The sequence below is a fragment of the Camelina sativa genome, chromosome 3, assembly GCF_000633955.1.
Source record: "Camelina sativa cultivar DH55 chromosome 3, Cs, whole genome shotgun sequence".
NCBI classification, from domain to species: Eukaryota; Viridiplantae; Streptophyta; class Magnoliopsida; order Brassicales; family Brassicaceae; genus Camelina; species Camelina sativa.
This window is the reverse complement of record NC_025687.1, coordinates 20,144,164-20,167,936: the sequence shown is the minus strand read 5'-3', so window position 1 is coordinate 20,167,936 and position 23,773 is coordinate 20,144,164. Positions and strand designations below refer to the sequence as shown.

The window sequence follows — 23,773 nt, the reverse complement described above, 5'->3', positions numbered from 1 at the left end:
AAGATCTTATTTCTGGATATAAAATTTTAAATTTGTTCCCAATAAGAGTAGCATTAGACGCATAATAATTAAACGTCATTTTTAAGTTTGGTAATTGTAACTTTAGGCCAAATTTTCAAAAATTTTACAATTTGAGCAACTCAAAACCGGTTGACAAGTTAATCATATGCGTTCTTCTCAAATTCAAAGGCTCAAAAGTTTTAAGAAAAAAAGGAAAGCTGCAATAATATCTTAAAATGCCTACTGCAAATTCTTGAGCAACTCATAATCTTTAACACAAAACGAAACTATCGTCCTAATAATCCAACATTTTTAATGCGATTATAAACCTAAGTTGATAGTGACTTGAAGCTCGCCTTGTCGTTTACCAAGTGACTAGCCTTCTAGGACACCTGATCATTCCTCGACCATTGTCCAACTCGAAATGAGCTTTGGAAAAATCAGTGCTTGAAAAGAACGGCCGTAGATCTGCAATGTCGTATCCCTTGGCCTGAAATGTAGACATAAATAAGAGTTAGTGAAAAATATCTATTAGGAAGCGTGCTTCTGATATTAGCCTAATCATATATGACAGTTACCTTTGTCTGCAGCTCTTCTATCTTAACCTCGATAGATGGTAGTCCTGAATTTGATCCCGAAATGATTTCTTCAAATTTCAAGGCATTCTTTATGAGCTCTTTCAGAAGAACAAGCAGCAATGAGTTGAAGTCCTTTTTGTATGTAATGTATCGTTTGAAACTCTGCACAGGAGTAAATTAGTTCAGACATCAGAATCCATAGATACAAAGCTCACCGAACACCTAAATGGAAGTTCTCTAATACCTCTCTTAGAGTTCTCTGGACACCAAATTTCTGGGTTGATATGAAAGAGTCAAGCAGGACTCGAATGGCCATATTAACATCTTCTTCTGTAACATACTGCCTAAGGTGCATCCTAGCATGCGCTTCAGACATTCGGATCATAGACTCGAGGTGCCTTGTCGCAATGGAAACTCCTTGTCCATTCTGAACGAAAGATTAAAGCAGGTAAGAGATTATAACATAATACTTGAGAAAGACATAACTCAGCAGTACAATTATAATTAAGAAATGAAACCTACCATTGATTCTCGTCTTAGATTAGCATAAACAGTCTCTAACTTCTTGGCATCTAGTTCACCCAGTTTTGGGAAGACATACAACTTCGAGTATGTTAAGTATTTCTTCAGCAGGTTCTGGGGAAGAACCTGTATATAAAATAATATTTTGATCAAGACATGAAAACATGGAAACTTCAAAAGAAGCAGCTACAACTGAAAATCACAGACCTCGGGATCAGTAGAACCGCTAGATCCCTGAATGCCATCTTGGGGCTCGCTATCTTCTATCTTACCACCTTTGGGTTGTGATTTGAAGTGGCTACTGACAACAAATTCAGCAAGCATTTCATCTGTAACTGGGTCAACCACATCCTGAAGCCATATAATTGGTTTAAGTCATGTCAATAACCAAAAAAGTTAACACAATCAATGATATGATAGCAAGAACAAGACGCAGAGGTTTAGAAAAATACCTTGACAACACACAATATATCAAAACGAGAAAGGATCGGATCTGTCAACTCGACGTTCTGTGCAAATGACTTGGATGAATCGTACCTGAAATTGCAATGTCACAAACAAATTAGCAAGATCAAAATGACAAAGTTTAGATCAGTGAATTTGGGGCATTAGTTATTTACCTTCCACCAACTGGATTAGCTGCGGCAATAACAGAGCAACGAGCTTGAAGGGAAGTAACTATTCCTGCCTTTGATATACTAATACTCTGTTGTTCCATGGCTTCATGGATACTCACCCTGGTAACAAAACTTAAATGGTCAGCACCATTTTGTTCAGAAAAGTAATTATCATTAGTTGCATTTTGTTACCTGTCTTGGTCGTTCATCTTGTCAAACTCATCGATAAGACAAATTCCGCGGTCAGCAAGTACAAGTGCCCCTCCTTCAAGCGTCCACTCCCTTGTAACTGGATCCTTGTGTACCGCTGCAGTTAGACCAACAGCAGAAGCTCCCTTTCCAGTCGTGTAGACAGCTCGTTGTCCAGTTTTCTCGGCATACCTAGACGTAACATTTAAGCAGTTAATGAAAATATTCACCACATGAATTAATGAAGTCAGCTGGCCAAGATAGTTTTCTTACTTCAGAAATTGTGATTTTGCTGTTCCTGGATCACCTAGTAGAAGTACATTAATATCTCCACGCAATCTGTGTTTCCCTTTAATATTTTTCTCTTGGCCTCCAAACATAGCAAGAGCAAGAGCTGTTTTGATATCTTCGTGGCCATATATTGACGGAGCGATTGACTTAATGATCTGAAAGAGAAATTGAATTGATGTTAACAGGGATGTCTTTGAAGCAATTCAAAGGTTTTATTAGGATTTAAATCCAACTTACACGTTCAACTATACGTGGGTCCTTGGACAGCTCTTCGATTTGTGTCTTGTCTTCTTGGGTTAGCTTGTATGCAGAAAAGAGGTCTTGCTTCTTTGTAACATAGTTAGCTTCCACCACAGTGGCAAAGACAGGAAATCCATTCTTTGTGTTCAAAGATAGGTCAAAATTGTTGGTATATATGCCAGTAATCTCCTGTAAATCATCTCATGCAAGATAAAATCAATCACCTACCATACACAGGTGTGCAAAGTATTCAAGAAGAGTAATGCATGAAGAACATACAATTTCTTCTCCAGGACGTGCACAATCGATAAGGTCATTCAGCAGGATAACTTCCTTATGTCTTGGGAGTCGTCCAGCAGGCACTGTTCCTGGACTCTCTTGGATTGTAAGCTTTTGATAGTTCCTGTATATTGTCTGAAACAAGAGAGCAAATTAATTTGTGGTCAATTCACATTCCAATTCAGAGCTTACATTGACTTTAATGGAAAATATTAGAGAGGACATAGAATCCTACCTGTTCAACATTAACAGTAAACGGTCCTTTTGACTGGCATTCAGAACAAGATCCGACCTTGACTTCTGAATAAGAGTTTTGAAAGAAAGGTCCCAAAACTGCTCCGCACTTGTTACAATCATATTTCACCTGCTGCAGTTGAGGAAAGACCCCAGAACGCCTTGTGACAACTCCACCAATGCGGATCATTGTGTTAAGATGAATCTGCCTGAGAATTCACAAGCAAAAAGATTAAGTTGGAGTCTTGTGAAGAATAACAAAACTCCTCTTTATCCATGAATTCAGACATAGTTATACCTTATGTTCCGAATCTGATCATTAACTGGTAGGTTGGTAACACGAACATAGATCTTTGTATGAATATTCTTGTAGTTTGGATGCAGATCAAAGATGACCTTTTCTGTAACTTCCTCCATAACTTCAAGAACAGGTTGGGGAGCATCGGCCAACCAGATGGCAATATTCGGGTGGACATGTATGAATTCTTTATAATCAATCTCCAGACTACACTTATTAGCTGAAAATAAGCCATAGATAGATAGTTCAGAGATCTAATGCTTGTAAATTAACCAGTAAAGAAGGAACTCATGTAGCTATAGCAAAAAGGAAACGAAAGTACCTGAAACCATTTCGTTAATCAAACGAACATATTCAATATCCCCATTGTCATTCTTTGGTTTCACATAAGTAAGCAAAAAGTCTTTGAACTTCTTGGCAATGAAACGTCTCACTTCATCTCTCATAACCCATTCCCTCAGAGTTCCTTGAATCCGATACATCTCAAACTCTGCTTCATCTTCATTGTCATCCTGTATATAAGAAATTACCAACCATTAGCACTACCATAACACAAACCTAGCACCACCAAGTAAGTACAAAGATACACAATCATACCTCATCCTGATAATCATCAGTTTGATCAGTCATTGAGATATCTGGCTGTGACCCTCCTGGCGAACTTGGAGGGTTTCCATCAGGATCACCATTACCTCTTGGTGGAACCGTAGTCCGAGACCTCTTCGTAGGTCTGTAATTCCAATCATCTGAATCTGTATACAAAAACAACCCAACTCAAATTTACATTACCTATATCTAAACCCAGGGTTCAATTAGGGTTCCGATTACTGTACTTAAACAAGAGATTTGGGGATATTTTTTTAATTTACCATTATCATGAAGAAGATGAGGAAGCTTGCGGTTCGCAGCTCGAGTTTCACGAGCGTCAAGTACAGCCTCAGCCGCACGACGGTCAAGCATAACCTGATCTAAATCTCTCTCATCTTCGACGGAATCATCTAATCCATTAGACTCATACTGATCATTCCCATCCATATTCCGATAGTCTTCCAAGTAATTATCGTTGTAGAGATCCTCTCCTTCTTCTTCTTCTTCCTCATCCGCTTCCTCTGGCTCATCCCTGATGACTTGGGTTTCTACGGCGGCTTCTTCGTCGGAGAAATTCTCGGAGTTTTGACTCGTACTTATAGGTAACTGATCTGTGTTGAATCCAGCGGAAGAAGGTGAAGCTGGTGACGACGGCTGGTTATCTGAAGAATCTTCTCCCGCCATTTTCTCTTACTCTCTCTCTCTCACACGCACACTTTTTCTCCGGCGACGGAATCAGGGCACAATACCACTCGTTTATTGGGTTTCCTCGTCGACTAGGCGGGAAATATTCGCGCCAAATTGACATACGTAATTGGGCCTATAGAGGGCCAATAAATCTGGGCTTTTTACTTGTATTCGGCCTAAGTAGTTACTATTTACATAATCAACGCAATATAGATGAATTGTCAGAGAGGATGATGATGATGTTGAGTAAATTAGTAAACTAATAATATTTGACCCAACCGAAGAGAGAGAGAGTTCTAGTTTTTGTCTTTTCCACACTTATTGCTTGAGATTGGCATTTTCTAGTAATAGTTGATATTTACAAAAAGTTTAAAATTTTAATATGGTTACAACTTACAAAGTATTATGTATCTTTAACAAAAAGAAACTACTTAAAAAAAAAATGACATATCTCTATTATATTATTTAAACTTTTAAACAAATATAATAACCTCATCTTAATATTATATTGTTGTAACCAGAAAATAATTACCCAACAAAATAGCTAATCAAAAAAAGACCTATTAAAATGAAATTGTATATAACATTACAATTACCATCATAACTGAAATCTTATGTAACATTACAATTACCATAATAATAGAGTTTGAAAAATCCCACCAAAATAGAGTTCTTCAACCAGATCTGTATAAGTTAAAAGCTCAAACGACTAAGATTCTCATTTCAAAGTTACGATGATATGAAATTTTCAATCTCGCTAAAAACTGATATGCAACCTTAACAATATCCTGCAGTATTTCATCAAAATCACAAAATAAGATTTTAATATCAAAATACTACAATCCGGCTCTCCACTATTCTATGAACCTGAACAGAGAATATCTTGAATACACAACTACCATATCTACCAAATCGTAAAACAGTTTAAGAATATGCTGTCAAATATGGGAGCATACATTGAGCATGAAATTAGAAAATATTCCATGTAAGATCTTTTATCTCGAATGATCTTTTCTTGATGATAAGCTTAAACACTTATCCCTTTAAGTTAAAGGTAACCTAAATGTTACTTCATTCTCTATATAAACACGCAATCAGCTATCCTATTATTTTAAGCAAAAGAGTTTCTCAAAAAGAATGGTCTTATGGCTAATGATTTACCTTTTTGATGTCAAACCTTACAAAAGAATGTGACGAGTTCAAGTTAAGGTCCTCCAACATCTGCTTCCACTAATCACCATCAAACACACATTTTTTTCACGACTATGTTTGTTTTTGTTTTACTATCATAACCATGGCGCCTAGATCCATGCTTCCATCGAGAAAGGACTTGTGAGCAAGTTTGAGAGGCAGATAACAAAAGGTGAGTGGAGGGTCATTGAAAATTTTGGACAACTCAGGTGAGAGGCTAGTTCATGGTTACTAACCATTCGTTTAAGATGGGCTTTGTGAACAACACTCATGTAACCCCATGTGTCTCCATCTCTGATGATGTGTACCTCACATTGCCCGACTTTCAAAACATCATGGTGGCCGTAGTGTTATAAGATTAATTTGTAAATGACCTACTTGATGGGGTTTATGATGCTGATGTAAGTACCATTTGCTAGCCGTAGTGTTATAAGATTAATCATAGAGATACTAATATATCGTATGTGTTGCCATTAATGCAGCTCCAAGCACATATGTGGTGAAGTTAGATGAACTTGATGATTCAGAAGGACAAGGCAACTCATCTCAAATCATTTCTGGTGATCAGGTAGTTATTTTATTATTATTATTTATAGACATATATATGAGAAATTTTATACTTTTTGGATAAAATGCAAAGTGAATTTAATTTGTTTAATGGTCAAATTCAGGATTCCATGCTTACCAATAGCAGTGAAGCATCTGCTTCTGATTTTGCTACTCTATCATCAAAGAGAGTTAGAGAAAGCAATGAATGATACTCAACCAACAAGAAGATTTTTAGGAAGTCAATCACGTTGGAAAAAAAAAGACGACAAGCTGATGAATGTGAAGGCAATCAAATTGGAAAAAGTTGAGGAGAAGAAGGGATTGAAGATTGTGAAAGCAGAAAGTGGAAAACAAAATGAAGAGCTCCCTTATGAGGAGGACAATGGAGATAGCAAAGATTCAGATTATGTAGGATACTGAATCTAAATGACCTGAATCAAGTGGTAGAATAAGGCTTTTGTTATGTTTGACTTTCAGTAGTTTTTTTTTTTTTCAAAACATTTTCTATATGTAATCAAACTCTACAACATTTTCTATATGTAACAAAACATTTTGTTATGTTTGACTTTCAAACTTTTAAGCTTTCAAAAATAATTCAAGGTTTGTATTTTAAGAGATTTCTAGGTTTTATGTTTGCTTCTCTTTAAGTTGATTTTCGGGAATTTAATATTTTCTTCTGTTCAAGTTTAACTTAATTTAAGAACAAGAACCTAATTATAATGCTAAAAAACACAAGCAAGAAAACCAAAAACAAAAAATCTAGATAAGAAGTTACCTTCTTAAAAATATTGACAAGACAATATTGAAGCCCCTTGAACAAGAACTCTTGATCTTATTGGCTGCAATATGATATCTTATGTTTTTCAAGGTCTCCATATCATAGAAGATAGATCATATGTTTAAAGCTCCTTTTGTACAGCTATGAAGTACCAACACACCAAAACCCAAACCGCATGTCATCATTACAAGAAACTAGAAAACCCCAAAAACGAATATGATTCTAATATTTACCTTCTCAGTTGCATTTATGGAGCTAATTTAATGTATATATTGCGATTATACAATAAGAAAACTACAATATACTCAATTTCTAGCAATTTAATAGAATCAGACATCGATTGATACAAGTTAATACAGTTCACATCAAATTTAACGATTTGAAAGATTTCTAATTGAAAATAAAAACGAAAATTACAGATTGAAAGCTCAATTCGTACTGAACATCTTTAAACTGATTCTTTCAAACATTACATTAGTAAGAAGATTGTCTACTAATTATGCCCAAATAATAAACTAACTTGACCTAATTACTGAACCTAAACATACCTTGATTTAGAATCCATCTTGCAATCTCTCATGATCCAACAACGACGGGTTGATTCTCTAGCATATTTCAGGTTGGCCTTTTCGAAAAAGAAATCATATGAAGCTGATATCTCGTCGAATTGCAGAGAGAAGAACAAGAAAAAATTATTATGTTTGTTTTGCTGGAAAAATAAACAAACGAAAAAAATCTTAATCGACAAAAACATGAAGGGATGGATCTTGAACTGGACCCTTTACAATGGGCTAAACATACTGTAAAATTATTATACTTATTGGCCGGTGAAAATAATACAAAATAACCCTTATAGGTAACTACGTTACATGCTAATTACAGCGTCAATCATATGTACTAATCTTTACATTAAAAAAATAAATACTATTATAGGATTTAAAACACACCACACAATACTATATTATATAAGATGTCAAATAATTATACTAATAATTATAACCATAATAATCAACAAATCTAATAAAATTGGTTATTTCCCAGCGCTGGTCATTATCTAGTTATTTATTATATAGGAAAACACCAAAAAATATCTTAAGACCGTTTAGTATCTCAAGGTTTTTTACTTAGAAGAGAAATATACTTCATTTATATATATTTAATTTAAAAGTACATTATGATTTAAATAATTGGTAAATTCGACATGCGAGACTACGAGTTAAACAACGGTTATAGAATCAATAAACAAATAAACTTTAATTTCACATATTTCAAAAGATATTTACAATTTTCATCATCTAATACTGAAAAACATATTAAAGCGGTAACTAATAAACATTTTTCAGCACATTCGGATTTCATGTGAAACCGAAATCGATCCCCAAACACCCACTAGTCTCAATCCGCGACTGAGAAGAAACGCTCCACAAAACTGCTGATATCTCCTAAAATATTAACTCAAATTCACTTCTGTAAAATGGAGAGTGTACAAAAACCTCTTAGCTACAACCCTACCAAAAAGCAATACCTTTCAAAACGATTTGAGTAGTCGGATCTTCCTTCTCTCCAATCCTGACAGTTCTGTTTCTCTCTTTATTCTAAGGAAAAAGCTTGTTCTCCTTCTCTTTCTCCTTTACACCAAATAACCAAGAGTTATCTCTCTTCCTCTCCCTCTCTCCGAGCATCCAGCTGCGACAAACCTCTATTACTGAAGAGAAGAGAAGCGTTATCCTTGTAGAGAAGAATTAGGGACTATTTGGTTTAATTTAATTAAACCAGAAAATAGCTAAAACAATAATTAATTAAACCACCTTTTGGTTAATCAATAAATCGATCAAGTTAATAAACCAACAGTGATTAAACCAAATCCACTTCAATTCCCGATAAAAAATCTAATATTCATGTTTTTCATTTGAAACCGCAATCGATCCCGAAACACACGCTGGTCTCAATCCGCGACGGAGAAGAAACGCCCCACAAAACTGTCGATATCTCCTAGAATATAAACTCAAATTCACTTCTGTAAAACGGAGAGTGTGCGAAAATCTCTTAGCTACAACTCTAGCAAAAAGCAATACCTTTCGAAACGATTTGAGCAGTCGGATCCTCTTTCTCCCAAACCCTGACAGTTTTGTTTCTCTCTTTACTTTAAGGAAAAAGCTTTTCTCCTTCTCTTTCTCCTTTACACCAAATAACCACAAAGTCTGTCATGTCGACGTCGTACATCTTTTCACTGTAAATTAACGCAATCCTAGCGATACCTTCGCTAAGCCCCACGAGTACGTCATTGGACAAGACATGTTCTTCAATATGGTGATAATCTTGAACGGCGGAGGACTTCAGTTAGTCGAATCTTGGTTCGACTTCTTGAACAGAGGCGGTGGTTGATAATTCTGGATTTATCTGCTCTGTTTCGCGAATTACGGCGATAGATGTCCCGTTAAAAGTGTTTTCCTGCGCGACAATCACGTTTCTAACTCTATCTGCCACAACACACCGTTCTTCTCCAACAACTCTGGTGAGAAGATGATGTTCCCAATTCCATCGTATCGTACCACGAAGCTATTTCGTTCCAATAAGTTCACCTACGTCGAGATGACGTCGGTCTGACGTGACTTCGTCATTTCCATGAAAGAATCTGGTTCTTCACCTTCCGGTTTGATAAGTCGGCGTTTCCCGTGAAATTCGCTGACGTAATTCTTCGTCGTCATGATCAAGCCAAGATTCTCTCTTTTCCTTTTTTTGAATAAAAATTATTTTAATTTGAACGTTTATAGTAGATTAGCCGTTAGACTATATATATATATATAGTTTTTTATTTTTATTAAACTATATGTTCTCTATATGAGAACTAGACTTCTTCTTTTTGATAAAAATATGAACTATACTTAAGTTGTCTAAATGGTTTTTTATTTTATTTTGGGGGGGGGGGGGAAATAGTTATGAAATAACTGTTTGTTTGAGGATTTTTTTTCTTCAAAATACGTTCTCTATATGAAACTATACTTCATTTTTTTTTGATAAAAATATGAACTATACTAAAGTAGTCTAAATGATTTTTTTTTTTGGTTTTTTTTGGAGGAAAAATAGTTCTGAAAAATCTACAAATACTCGTTAGTTTTTAAATTGTGTTCATGGTATAAATCATTTTTTGGATACTACCAAACTGATTGAATATGTACATGTGGACGCTTTGGCGCGTAAGGCTCGTACAACTTTTTCATCCAATTGGCTCATATGAACTGATCTTTTGTTATAAAAAAAAACTGATTGAATGTAAGAGATTTGTTGAATATGGTAATAAGTCTTGTCACCATTTATTTTTTTTCGGTCGTTTCTGGTTTTAATGATGCTAATATATATATGGATTTTTTTTGTTGATTAAGAGATTCTAAATAAATACCCATATATATATATATATATATATATACACCAGATTTTATTATTAATGTGAACCGTCGAATGTAATTATAATTATTCAGTATTAAAAATATAAATATATTTAGATGTCAAATTTATTTTATTAAGCGATATATAACTTATCTATTTCTTTTAACATTTTTCACAATTAATTCTTTCTTTATTTTCCATTATACACTCGTCATCTCTTGCATCTTCTCTCTTTTCATATTCTATTATCTAACTCACTTTTAATATATTGATTATGAAGATATATCATAACTATATTTCATCTTTTTCATCTTTCAATACTCATTTTTTTAATTGATTGAGTATTCATTACTTACTAAAGTAGATGTAAAAAAAATCATAGAGAATATGCCTACCCTTTATTGCGCAGTTTATTTGATAGTGTTGTACTACATGTAAATTTTGCTTCATAATAATAAATCTCATAATTAGACTCGTTTCCATCCATAAACATCATATTATAACATCAAATATTACATTTTATCTTAATTGTTTGCCAAAAAAATGTTATATATATAATTTTTCTACTTTAAATATGTATAGTCTACTATCTTTCTATATAGTGTTCTTTTATTTTGATTCTCCTAAATCTACAAACTCATAATCTTTTAAATATGTGTATTTATCTAAAAATAGAATTCTTTGAAAAATTTAATTAAATTTACAATCTACCACTACTATTATAATTGTTTTTGTTACAAATAACTTTCTCAAATTATTTCTTAATATGTTTTCATTATTTTTTTTGGTGTGTGTGATGTTGAGAATAAGTTTTCTTTAATCTGTTTTATTTCAAGTAACCTTATATATTTCTCTTAGATATATACATTATACAATTTTTGAGCACTTGATTAATATTTCTTTTTTTTGGATATACCTTTGTTTAACAAATTTCACCATTTTTCAATTTTGACAACAATAAATAACATAGATCACTCAAACTATTTTAATTATTTATATTATTTAGAATTCTCAAGTCTCAAGTTTTTAATACATATATATTATTAATTATATTATATTATAATTAAAAATAATATTACACACCAACTTTTAATCGATAACATGAATTTAGTTTTACACCAAAAATTGAATAACCTCTTGATTTAAAAAAGCCTTTAAACTTTTGTGTTCGTTTTTTTTAAAAAAATCTTATGTTCTTTATCCTAATAATTCTAACTCTTTAAAGTAAACCAAAAACGAAATGAAAAAAAAACATAGAACAATGAAAAATATCAAAGTAAATTATGAATAGCGATTACATCATTATAAAACTAGATTTGTTATATATTTAATAATGAAATTTGTTATAAGAATGATTAAAATATATTTTAAAAGTAAAATGTTTGATTTTTTTAAAAGTAATCGAAAAGGAATATTCTTTAATTATTCAATGGCAATTATATGTAAATGTCCATAAAAATAAGGTCGATTAATTCATTGGTGTCTCGAGCTCTGTAATGACGACACATCAACATTTTTTAAAAAATACTTCTCTATTATAATATACAGAAGATAGTTGGTTATTTATTAGTAGCAATTTACCACAAACTTTATTGGTATTTAAAATTGTTATTACTACTTTTTTATAAATGACTCTAATTTTACTACGATATTTTCATTTTAACTAGGAATGTTATATTTCATGAGACGATTTCCCCTTTTTTTGAATAAAGAACAATTTCAACCTGATTTTTCTCTGAATACTATTTTACCTGCCTTGCCTCGTGTTGGTTATTGTTCTGATGATGCATTGCCAATTGTTTATTCAACATTTGATCATGGTTTTTCATCTGCATCATCATCTGATAATACTAATAATGCACCAATGCCAATAGTTCCTAAGGTGAGTCAATGCCAATAGTTCCTAAGGTGAGTCAACCTGTGAACACTGAGACTACTAGTGTTTATTTACCTAGTGGTAGATCTAAATGACAGACTAAAGCACCTATTTATTTATCTGATTACCACTGTGCATTAACATCACTTTCTCCATCACTACCATCTAATCATACTACTCCATATCCTCTATCATTCGTACTTACATATGATCATTTCAATCTATATTATTGTTCTTATATGTTATCATATTCTGTGGAGACTAAACCAAAAAAATTAAACTAGCCATGACCTCTGATAAGTGGAAAGGAGCCTGCAACGGTGAACTGTTTGCTATGGAGCTTAACAGAACATGGACTATTGCTTCTCTACCAGTTGGAAAGAATGTTGTGGGCTGCAAATGGGTGTTAACCATCAAATATAATTATGATGGTTCTGTATAAAGATACAAAGCTCGATTGGTCGCAAAGGGGTATACTCAACAAGAAGGAGTGGATTATGATGAAAAATTTTCCCTGGTGGCTAAGCTTACGAGTGTTAAATTGATGTTGGATATAGCAACTAAAGGAGGTTGGATGTTAACGCAAATGGATGTTACCAATGTCTGCTTGCACAGTGAGCTTGATAAGGAGATTTATATGAGTCTTCCTCAAGGTTATACTCTAGGTAACATGGAATCACTCCCTCCTAATCCGATTTAAAGCAAGCTTATATGAAATAAAACAAACTTTTCCCCTTTGTTTTGGTAAATGATATCTTTTTACAGATTAAGTCTGATACAACTCTGTTTGTGAAGTACACAGAGACTAGTTCATTGTTGTGTTAGTCTATGTGGATGACATAGTTGATATATCATGGTTTTTAGGTGTTTTGAACAATGGTATAAGGAGTCTTTTAGAGTCTTTTGATGTGTTTTTAGGTTCTTTGTGAGTCTTTACAGGTTTTATAGGATTTAGCATGGATGGGAGCATAATAGAGCTAAATAGGAGGATTTGGAGCATATTCAAGCTTTGACGCTAAGCTGTGAAGTTGGGAGACGTATTCAGAAGGATGCATCGACCAATGCAATTGATGGCATCAATCAATGCAACTGATGGCATCAATCGATGCAAATCCACAAGGCAAATCGGAATTTTTTCCAAAAGTTTTGAAGCTTTACAAAGCTGCACTAAAGTTTCTCATATTTGCATCATTAGTCCTTGAACATGTTTTAGGAATATAAATAGGATTTTTAGATAATTGTTTAGATCTAAGTTTTATTTTCTGCAAAATTCTGAGAGATTTTTAGAGAGGTTTTGGAGAGAAGAATCAAGACTCCGGCAGAGAAGATTCCGAACTCTTTTACTTCTTCTTTTGATTTCTTAATGCAATTTATTCAGAATATGATTTGTGTTTTACTCATTATGTTTGAGTAGATCTGCTTGTTAGGTTTAGGGTTTCTCATTAGGGATTTCATGGATTGTTAGATTGATTGATTGTTTGGATTCATTATCTTTCTTGTTCTTCACCATATGTTGTTCTTAATGCTAGATCTTTGATATCTGGATTTAGATCTTAGGATTATTGATTGATATGAGAATATAATTGATTTTCCTGATAAAAACCTTTGGGGAGCAAAATTAGTTTTTGCAAAGATATTTGAATTAGTGATTTTGTGAACTTATCTAAACTTTATTTTATTGCTGGTTTCTAACTTGAATTTTGCAAAGAGATTTGGATTCTTGGGTTTTAAAACTGAGATAATATTTGCAGTGAGAACTGATTTATTTTACAATTGTGTTTATAGTTCAAGAACCGTGCTTAATTGTTGAATTCTGCTTGCTTAATTAATTGATCTGATTTTCCATGATTTCCTGAGAGTTTTCTAGGCCTAGCCTTTAATCCATATGAATTTACAACTTTTTAATTCTGTTTTTGCATTGTTTTTAAATTAATATTTTGATTTAGCATAATTAAAAGATTATTAAATCCATTGTGTGAATCTAGAGTCTTTGTGGATTCGATCCCTAAATACTATAGTGATCTCTTAATTTGAGAGAGTAGCTCTAGGGTAAATTTGAGCATATCAATAGCTATTGCTAGTAATAATGATCGAGCCTGAATGATCTCAAATGGGTATTGAGTACTGTTTTCAAGATCAAAGATTTAGGTCCACTTAGATTCTTTAATTTCTTGGCTTGGAGATCGCCAGGACGTCTAAAGGCATTTCAGTGTGTCAACGCAAGTATACATTAGATCTGTTGGAGGATACTGGACTTTTGGCTTGCAAACCTGCTAATTTTCTAGAGTATGCAACACCATATCGAGAACTCATTGGCCGACTCCTCTACTTGACGATTACAAGGCCTGATATTACATATGTGGTACATACATTGAGTCAGTTTCTGCAGTTTCCCACCAATGAACATATGCAAGCTGTTCTACGGATTCTAAAGTATCTTAAAGGTAGTCCAGGACAAAGTTTTTTCTGTTCGGCTCATAATGATACTTTTATCAATGCTTTTGTTGATGCTAACTGGGGAACATGTCTGGATACAAGATGCTTTGTTTCTGATTTTTGCGTCTATATTGGCACATCGTTGATTTCATAGAAGTCAAAGAAACAAAAGGTGGCTAGTCAGAGTAGTACATAAGCAGGATACAAGAGCTTAGCTGATGCTACTTGTAAAGTCATTTGGATACAACAGCTATTGAGAGACTTTCATGCACCGGTTTCAGCTATAACCAAGCTTTTCTGTGATAACAAATTCGCGAATTACATATCCACGAAACCAGTGTTTCACGAGAGAACCAAGCACATTGACATTGACTGTCACATCACTAGGAATCAGATCAAGCTTGATAACCTCAAGGCACTTCATATATCTAGTAAGAACCAGCTCGCGGATATCTCGACGAAACCTCTTCATCCGAAGCCCTTTCATTTCGTACTTACTAGGATGTCTTTTTCAAACATTTATAATCCTTCACTCGTTCAGGATTCTAAGGTGTGCGGGGATGTATCCGGAGTATGAGTATATCTGTTTCTAAAGTTTATATGGTTTATATGGTTCATCTCTAAGATTCTGTTACAAAAATCTTGTTCATCTTTAATTTTAAAAGTTACTAAAATTAGCTAGGTCTATCCGTCTCTGTCATAAGCGTGAAAGGTTCCGTGGATTTTTCAACAATATTAATCCCTACGATGTTGAAAAGAACCTATATCGTAAATAATGAAACTCAAGCCTTTATTTTTTTGACCGTAAATAGTATTATAGTAATCAAGAGGGGAAGTCTCATTTGTCTGCTAGGAGAAGTGAAATTTTTTGTGCAGTTTCATGTATCTTATCAGAATACAATTAGTTGAGCCTCGCAAACGTATATTGTTATAGATATTTTAAAGTCAAAGGCCATTTGAGGCTATATAAAAAGGTTTTACATATCACATATATTGCATCAGATTTTAGAACGTTCAACAACAAAAGCAATTAATTGATACATTAGTTGGTTGACCGTTATCAAAAAGCTTTTCTCTGTGATTTTGAATTTGCTATACGATCGCACGATGTGTCGACTGTTATGTTGTTGTTGCTTCTGCCGCAAGAAGAAGAAGCCGCGAGATGTGAAAAAGGGTAAAAAGGGAAAGAAAGATGGAGGCCTTGTTGTTTTAGAACAGACTAAGCATAAGAAGAAGCGTCGCAATGAAGGAGTAGATATAAAAGTAGACTCATGTTGCTGTTGTGGCGGTGGTGATGGTGGGGGAGACGGTGGCGGGGACGGCGGAGGTGGAGGCTGTGGTGGTGGCGGCGGCGGTGGATGTGGTGGAGGTGGTGGTGGAGGCGCTTAATATATGAGGTTTCTGTAATCCTACATATACTTAATGATCATTTCTTGTGTCATATATATGTGTACTGTTTGAATATTTATTTATTTATTTATATGTGTAATGTGTAAGAATTATTTTAAGGTGTGATCCTTTGTTAGCCTCGAGATATATATTAAGAATAAATAATATGATGCATCCATCATATCTGTTTATTTTGATGAAAAATTAATTTCTGATTTAATTGAATTTATTCAGTTAGACTACTAGATAAGAAAAAGCTAATACACGGATTATTTTCATAACTATAATTTTAAAATATAAAAGCATGCTACATACTAAAGTATGGATTTTTTTGGAGATATAATATATATATATTATACTTTAAAAAAAAGATTCATAATAAGATTAATATTTTAGAAAATTGGAACAAAAATATCATACGTGATACATTAGTTACTTAGTAAATCGTAAATACACAGTTTGATCACATAATTTTCCAATGGCACCTATTATTTAACTTCCATCTTACGCCAAATCAGCTTGTTTAAGACTTCTTCTTTTTTCAATGGAAATTTAAAGTGGAAAACAAAAAAATACAGCTTGTTTAGTCGGTGATCGGGTACGTACATATTGAAAAAGTCTCGCAGTCACATTACCTATCGATAGACATCAATATCCTGCAGATATGATCTTCTTTTAGAAAATATGCATGGTTTATGATTTAGAGATAAAAACAGTATAATGTTTCAAATACTATCTGCGTAGAAAGCACACACTTTGATCTTATATATGACCAAATTTACATCATCCGTGGACTTTTTTAAATCACCCTAATCGTGGTCGTTTCCGTTTTCGATGTTTGTGATTTTGTCTATATATCAACAAACCCGTAAAGAAGTTGATTTGCCAAAAGTTATATTATTGTAACATCCGTAAACAAAAATATGTATTTTAAGGATGGGTGGCAATCGACACTAATGGTAGTGTCAATCGACACCAATAAATTTTGATTCGACTAGATTGACTTATTTGTCAAATTTAGGTCGGTTTGGTTTAAGAAAAACCATTATACCGAGTTATTTAAGAGTTTTGTCGACAGAAAGGGTTTTGGGAAGTTTTGTTTTGTCGCCGCTTCGCGAGTTTTGAGAGAAAAAGAGAGAAAATGTGTGTTCTTGTGTTTTTGAGAGGATTGGTGAGATTTCTTGGCTGTTCTTAGTAGATATGAGGCTAGGAAGGTGATAGACGCTTGCTAGGAAGGTTGGATTTGTTGCTGTTAGTCAGAAACTTCCTGCAAAGAGGTGAGTGCATGACCATGGTTGATCTAAGCCTGAGATTTCCTTTGTCTTGCTTGTTTGGTGTTGTTTGTGTGTTTTTCTTGCTGGGTATGGTTGCTACAGGTTCCTACGGACTCATATGGCTTTGGGAATGAGTTTTAGACGGTTTGGAGATGTTACGAAGCGAGATTCAACTCTCGGCTTCGAGCGGATCACACAAAGCTTGAAATCTTTCTTTTTGTGTTTTAGGTTCTTTGTGAGTCTTTTTAGGTTTTATAAGATTATTCCTGAGAGGTTTGTTGTAAAAAAACAAAAAAGAATAAAAGATGAGATGATTTTGATAAGTTTAGAGGGGTAGGTACAATACCTATGATCCCATTATTCTAATCTTGAGTCGAATGATCACACAAAGCTTGGAAGAGAGGGTTAGGTAAATTACCGATGACGACAGTATTCGTCTACACCTTTGATAAAAGAAAAAAAAAAGGATAAGAAGAAAATAATAAAAAAAAAAAGTCAAGATAAGAATAGAATAATTTTGGGAGAGAGAAAGAGTACCACAGGTTGTAAAATATTGTCTTGCTTGTTATGGTATTGTACGAGAATGAGTCTATAAGGTTTTTGGAATTGATCAAATTGATGAGTCCCAACGATGAAGGCTAAAAGGAGGATGTTGTGAATTGATCAAATTGATGAGTCCCTTGGTGTCGGTCGACACCCTTTTTAGCCGAAGAAGCCTAAGTTCTGAAGATTTACAAAGTTGACCCAAAGTTTTCTATACTTACATCATTAGTCCCTCGACGTGTTGTAGGAATATAAATAGGTTTTATTAGGTCATTGTTTAGACCTAAGCTTTATTTTCCATTGCAACTTTTGAGAGAGAACACCGAGGGATTTTTGAGAGCTTTTGTAGAGAAGAATCAAGACTCATTCAGAGAAGATTCAGAACTACTTTACTTCTTCTTTATTCTCTTTCTTAATGCAATTTATTTAGAATATGATTTGTATTTCATTGATTATGTTTGAGTAGATCTGCTTGTTAGGTATAGGGTTTCTCATTAGGGATTTTTTGGATTGTTAGATTGATTGATTGCTTGGATTCATTATCTTTCTTGTTCTTCACCATAGGTTTTTCTTAATGCTAGATCTTTGATTAGTCATCTGGATTTATATCTTAGGATCATTGATTGATACGATAATATAATTGATTTTCCTGACAAAAACCTTTGGTGAGCAAAATTACTTTTTACAAATTACAAAGAGATTTGATTTAGTAATTTTGTGAACTTATCTAAACTTGATTTTATTGTTGGTTTTTAACTTGAATTTTGCAAAGAGATTTGAATATTCGGGTTTTAAAACTTAGATAATATTTGCAGTGAGAACCGATTTATTTTATAATTGTGTTTAGAGTTCAAGAATGGTGCTTAATTGTTGAATCCTGCTTGCTTAATTAATTGATCTGATTTTTCATGATTTCCTGAGAATTTCCGTAGACCTAGCGTTTATTCCTATTGATTTACAACTCTTTTATTTTCTATTTTAATTTGCAATTTAATTACAATATTTATGTTTAGCATAATTAAAAGATTATTAAATCTATTGTATGAGTCTAGAGTCTCTGTGGATTTGATCCTTAAATATTACATTGATCTCTTAATTTGAGAGAGTAGCTCTAGAGTAAATTTCAGCATATGAATTTTACGCTGTTTGGTTTGATTATGGTTAGGAGGCTAGTGGGTATGAGACCACTAGTTTAGAGTATTTATTATTACTATTATTTATTAATTATTATAAAAAACGAATCGGATCGTTTCAGTTATAAACATAATTACATTTCGTTTCAGTTTTAACATACTACTTTTTAGATGATCACACCATTTATAAACTATTTACACAACAGAGGCATGAAGCATGCATAAACGATATAGTAAAGAATACATTAGTATATGTTTTTTTTTCTGCATTGTCTGGGAATATAGGCATATTATATGTGTATGTGAATAATTTATTACGTGTAAAAATTAGACATCAACATACAGCAAAACTTCTATAAATTAAGAGGGCTTTTTCAAAAATACCCCCTTTTTCATGTCTTTTTTTTAAAATACCCATTCATGTTGATCATTTTTAAACTACCCCCTCTTTATCTACAAAATGACCAAATTACCCTTTCTTTGAATGACAATAAGAATGTACAGTCACCAAATATAAAAAAACTTTCCCGCGTAAATAAAAAAAATTTCCCGCCAAAAATAATTTTTTCCCGCCAAATCTTTGAAATTTATACCTTTTAAAAACCTTGTAAACGCTTTTACAAAGTTTTTAAAAGCGTTTACAAGGTGTTTAAAAACCTTTTAAAAACCGTTTTAAAAACATTTTGAAAACCTTTTAAAGACTTTTTGAAAACATTTTGAAAACCTTTTAAAACCTTTTTGAAAACATTTTGGAAAACCTTTTAACCCACAAGTCCAAGATATGAAGTCTTTGCTGATCATGATGCCACGGATTTGGCAGGTGGAGGGTCGAGTGGCGGGAGCTGACTTGGGTTCAGGGAAGTTCCAATTCGATTTTGATGAGGAAGGCGATATTGTGGAGGTTATGAAGATGGAGCCATTTCATTTTGATTCATGGATGGTTTCGTTGGTCCGATGGACCCCCGTGGTGGATCCGGCTTACCCATCTTCTTTAAAGTTTTGGATTAGAGTATCGGATGTTCCCATTCAGTTCTGGGCAGAACCCACTTTCAGGGATATTGGGTGGGCTTTGGGGGTGGTAGAAGCGGTGGATATTGATCGAGGGAGAGTGCAGGTGACCATTAATGGTCTCAAACCTCTTTGTTTTGAAACAGACATCGAGTTTTTCAATGGCGAGGTGACCTGTGTAAAGCTTCACTACGAGCGTTTGTATGGTTGGTGTAAACTTTGCTTCAGTCTATGCCATGATGAAAACAATTGTCCAGGTACTAAGTTTTCATCAACTGGTGGAGCCCGTGTTGGGTCTGTGGTTAGTAGCGGACATGGACATCTAATGAGTTACAAAGGGGAAGTGTTAGCGGATTCAAGAGGTGGAGCTGGGGAGGGTCAGATTATGGATGTTTCAGCAGGGTTGGTTGGTGATGATCAGGTTATCGTTTCTGACAGTGTTGAGGGTGGTCCACAGGCGGGTTCTCAGGTCGTAAATAAGCCTCAAGAGGAGGCACCCTTGGATTCTCCGATGGTCCCCACAGGGAAGTCCATTGTTGTTGGAGGATCTGGTGTTGTTGGTGGTGATTCCTTTCCTGATCAGGGTTTGGTATCACAGGTTTTGTCTGTTGATGCGGGGACTTAGGGTGGTGATGTGAGGTCTGTAGAGGTTCAGCGGGATCTTGTCGAGGTTGCTGGTGTGGAGGGTAGCACGGAAGGGACTGGTGGGGGGATGGAGGAGGACCCGGACACGTTTGACGAACTGGACAAGGATATCAGGGGTGATGAGGGTGATACAAGCGAGGTTGCTTTGGGGGACTCCAACTCGCAGGCTATGGAGTTGAGAGTAAGAAAGGGATGTGGTACGGTGCTCAGAGGTGTAAGTACGAAGAAGCGCAATGCGCAGTTGTTGCTCTCTCCAAGGCAGAGACCTCCACATGGGCCGGTGGTAGGCAAAAGTGGACCTATTCCAAAGGCCCATGATGGGGTGAAGGGCGGGTTTGGTGGTGTCAAACCACCCAAACCAAAAAAAAAATAAATGAATGTTCTAAGTTGGAATTATCAAGGGCTTGGAAATAAGGCCTCTATAGGGAATCTTAGGGATCTCTGGAATAAACACAGGCCAGACTTTTTATTTTTAATGGAAACAAAACAGTCTTTTTCTTTTTTGGAAAAATTTGTAGGCCATTTTAGCTATAATAATTTAAAAATTGTGGAACCGGTTGGTTGCAGTGGTGGTTTAGCTTTATTTTATAATAAAGATGCTTTTAACATTCAATTCTAATGGAGTCCAATAGATTAATTGATATTGAAGCATGTTTCAAGGGTCAGGTTATTCATTTAACTTTTATCTATGGTGATCCGGTTCCCAAAAATCGCGATTTGGTTTGGGAAAGGTTGTTACAGATAAGTGCTACTCGGTCTACTCCTTGGTTTATTATTGGGAATTTTAATGAATTAACTGGTAATCATGAAAAACGTGGAGGGAAGTTGCGTCACCATCTTCTTTTCTTGCCTTTAATGGGATGATAAGAAATTGTGGATTTTTGGAATTTCCTTTTTTAGGGGATTGTCTGTCCTGGAGAGGGTGGCGAGATAAAAAACCTATACAGTGTAGGCTAGATCGAGCTTTAGGTAACGAGGATTGGCATGATTTATTTCTGGATACAGTGACGGAATATTTGCCAATGATCGCGTCAGATCATAAGCCGGTTGTTGCTAGTGTGGATGCGTCACCTCCGGATTTAATTTCGGAGTTACACACCCGGTTGCGGGATGCCTATCGGGATGAGGAGATACATTGGTATCAAAAGAGTAGAAATCGGTGGATGCGTGTGGGGGATAAAAATACAAAGTATTTTCAGGCACAAACTAAGCAGCGACGGGCCCGAAATCGGATTGTTGGGCTATATAACAAGAATGATATTTGGTTTACGGAGGATGCAGATATCTGCGACACGGCTGTGTCCTATTTTGAGGATTTGTTCACTAAAATAAACTCGGAAAATTTTGAGGAGGCCTTACGGGAAGTCAATACGGTTATTACAGCAGCAGACAATGAGCGGTTGATATCCCAGCCACAGAGGCACAGGTTAAGCAGGCTCTATTTATGATGCACCCAGACAAAGCACCGGGTCCGGATGGGATGACTGCTTTGTTTTTCCAGAAGGCATGGACGGTTGTTAAAGCAGATCTGGTTTCAATGGTAAATCATTTTCTAGTTGAGGGTGTTTTTGATAAGAGCTTAAATAGGACGCATATTTGCCTTATCCCTAAGGTGACCAATTCGACACGGATGGCGGAGATGCGCCCCATTAGCTTGTGTAATGTGGGATATAAGGTCCTCTCCAAAGTTTTGTGTCAACGTCTTAAGACGCTGTTACCTGGTCTAATCTCGGAAACGCAATCAGCTTTTGTTCCAGGTCGGTTGATCTCGGACAATATCTTGATTGCTCAGGAGATGTTTCATGGTTTGAGGACAAATAATTCATGTAAAGGGAAGTTTATAGCCATTAAAACGAATATGAGTAAGGCATATGATAGGGTTGAGTGGGGCTTTGTCGAGGCTTTGCTACGAAAGATGGGCTTTGCGGAACGATGGATTTCATGGCTCATGTTATGTATTTCCTCGGTTGAGTATAGAGTTCTTCTTAATGGTCAACCAAATGGATTAATAGTCCTAGAGAGGGGTTTGAGACAGGGGGATCCGCTGTCACCGTATTTGTTTATCTTATGTACGGAGGTCCTCATAGCAAATATTAGGAAGGCAAAGGCGGATAAGCGGATCACGGGTATTAAGGTGGCGAATAAATGTCGTCCAATTACTCATTTGTTGTTTGCCGATGATAGTTTGTTTTTCTGCAAGGTTGATAAGGACCAATGTGGGGTGGTTTTAGATATTTTACAGCAGTATGAGGCTGTTTCGGGACAACAAATAAATTTTGCGAAATCTTCGATCCAGTTTGGACACATAGTGGATGAGCTGGCAAAGACGGAGATGCAGAGTGTCCTAGGGATAACCAATCTGGGGGGTATGGGTTCGTATCTGGAACTCCCAGAGAGTTTGGGAGGATCGAAGACTAAGGTTTTCTCATTTGTTAGGGATCGGTTGCAAAGTCGAACGACCGGCTGGTCAGCCAAGTTACTCTCGAAAGGGGGTAAGGAGGTGATGATCAAGTCTGTCGCGACAGCGGTCCCGACCTTTGTGAGGTCTTGTTTTCGTTTACCAAAAACCATCACATCAAAACTCACTAGCGCAGTGGCAAATTTTTGGTGGAGCATAAATGGTCAGACAGGGGGTATGCATTGGATTGCTTGGGAGCGGCTGTGCTGTAGTAAACAGTCGGGTGGTTTAGGTTTTAAGAGTGTTGATGATTTCAACACGGCTTTGCTGGCTAAGCAATTATTGCGGTTGATAGAGTATCCCGACTCTTTGTTTGCCAGGGTTTTTAAAAGTAGGTATTATCGGAACTCCGACCCTATGGATCCTATACGATCATACTCCCCCTCGTATGGGTGGAGGAGTATCATCTTTGCTCGCTCTCTGGTGAATAAAGGGCTTATTACAAGGATTGGCTCAGGGGCCTCCATTTCAATATGGAATGATCCCTGGGTTCCGGCTCAATCCCCAAGACCAGCTTTAAGTAACGATCCTTTTAATGACCCAAATCTTTGTTTATCACATTTCATTGATCGTCGCACAAACT

At 35.2% G+C, this 23,773-nt stretch overlaps 1 protein-coding gene across 1 annotated transcript; it reads right to left on the bottom strand.

Annotated features, from left to right (window-relative positions):
- On the bottom strand, positions 151-4,572 carry LOC104777590 (DNA replication licensing factor MCM2). The gene is made up of 16 exons (XM_010501865.2): positions 4,118-4,572; positions 3,846-4,000; positions 3,571-3,760; positions 3,249-3,468; positions 2,952-3,159; positions 2,717-2,851; positions 2,435-2,626; positions 2,180-2,352; positions 1,910-2,098; positions 1,721-1,837; positions 1,553-1,637; positions 1,308-1,451; positions 1,101-1,226; positions 823-1,005; positions 579-740; positions 151-490 (listed from the first exon to the last, which is right to left on the bottom strand). The coding sequence occupies exons 1-16, from the start codon at positions 4,518-4,520 to the stop codon at positions 365-367; spliced, it is 2,808 nt and encodes a 935-aa protein (XP_010500167.1). The 5' UTR covers positions 4,521-4,572; the 3' UTR covers positions 151-364.

Excerpts from the sequence above, each read along its gene's own strand:
- LOC104777590 (XM_010501865.2), bottom strand. The coding sequence starts at position 4,520 with ATGGCGGGAGAAGATTCTTCAGATAACCAGCCGTCGTCACCAGCTTCA. Across the intron at positions 3,160-3,248 it reads GATCAGATTCGGAACATAAG|GCAGATTCATCTTAACACAA; the intron begins GTATAACTATGT and ends GTGAATTCTCAG. Across the intron at positions 2,353-2,434 it reads ACCCACGTATAGTTGAACGT|ATCATTAAGTCAATCGCTCC; the intron begins GTAAGTTGGATT and ends TTTCTCTTTCAG.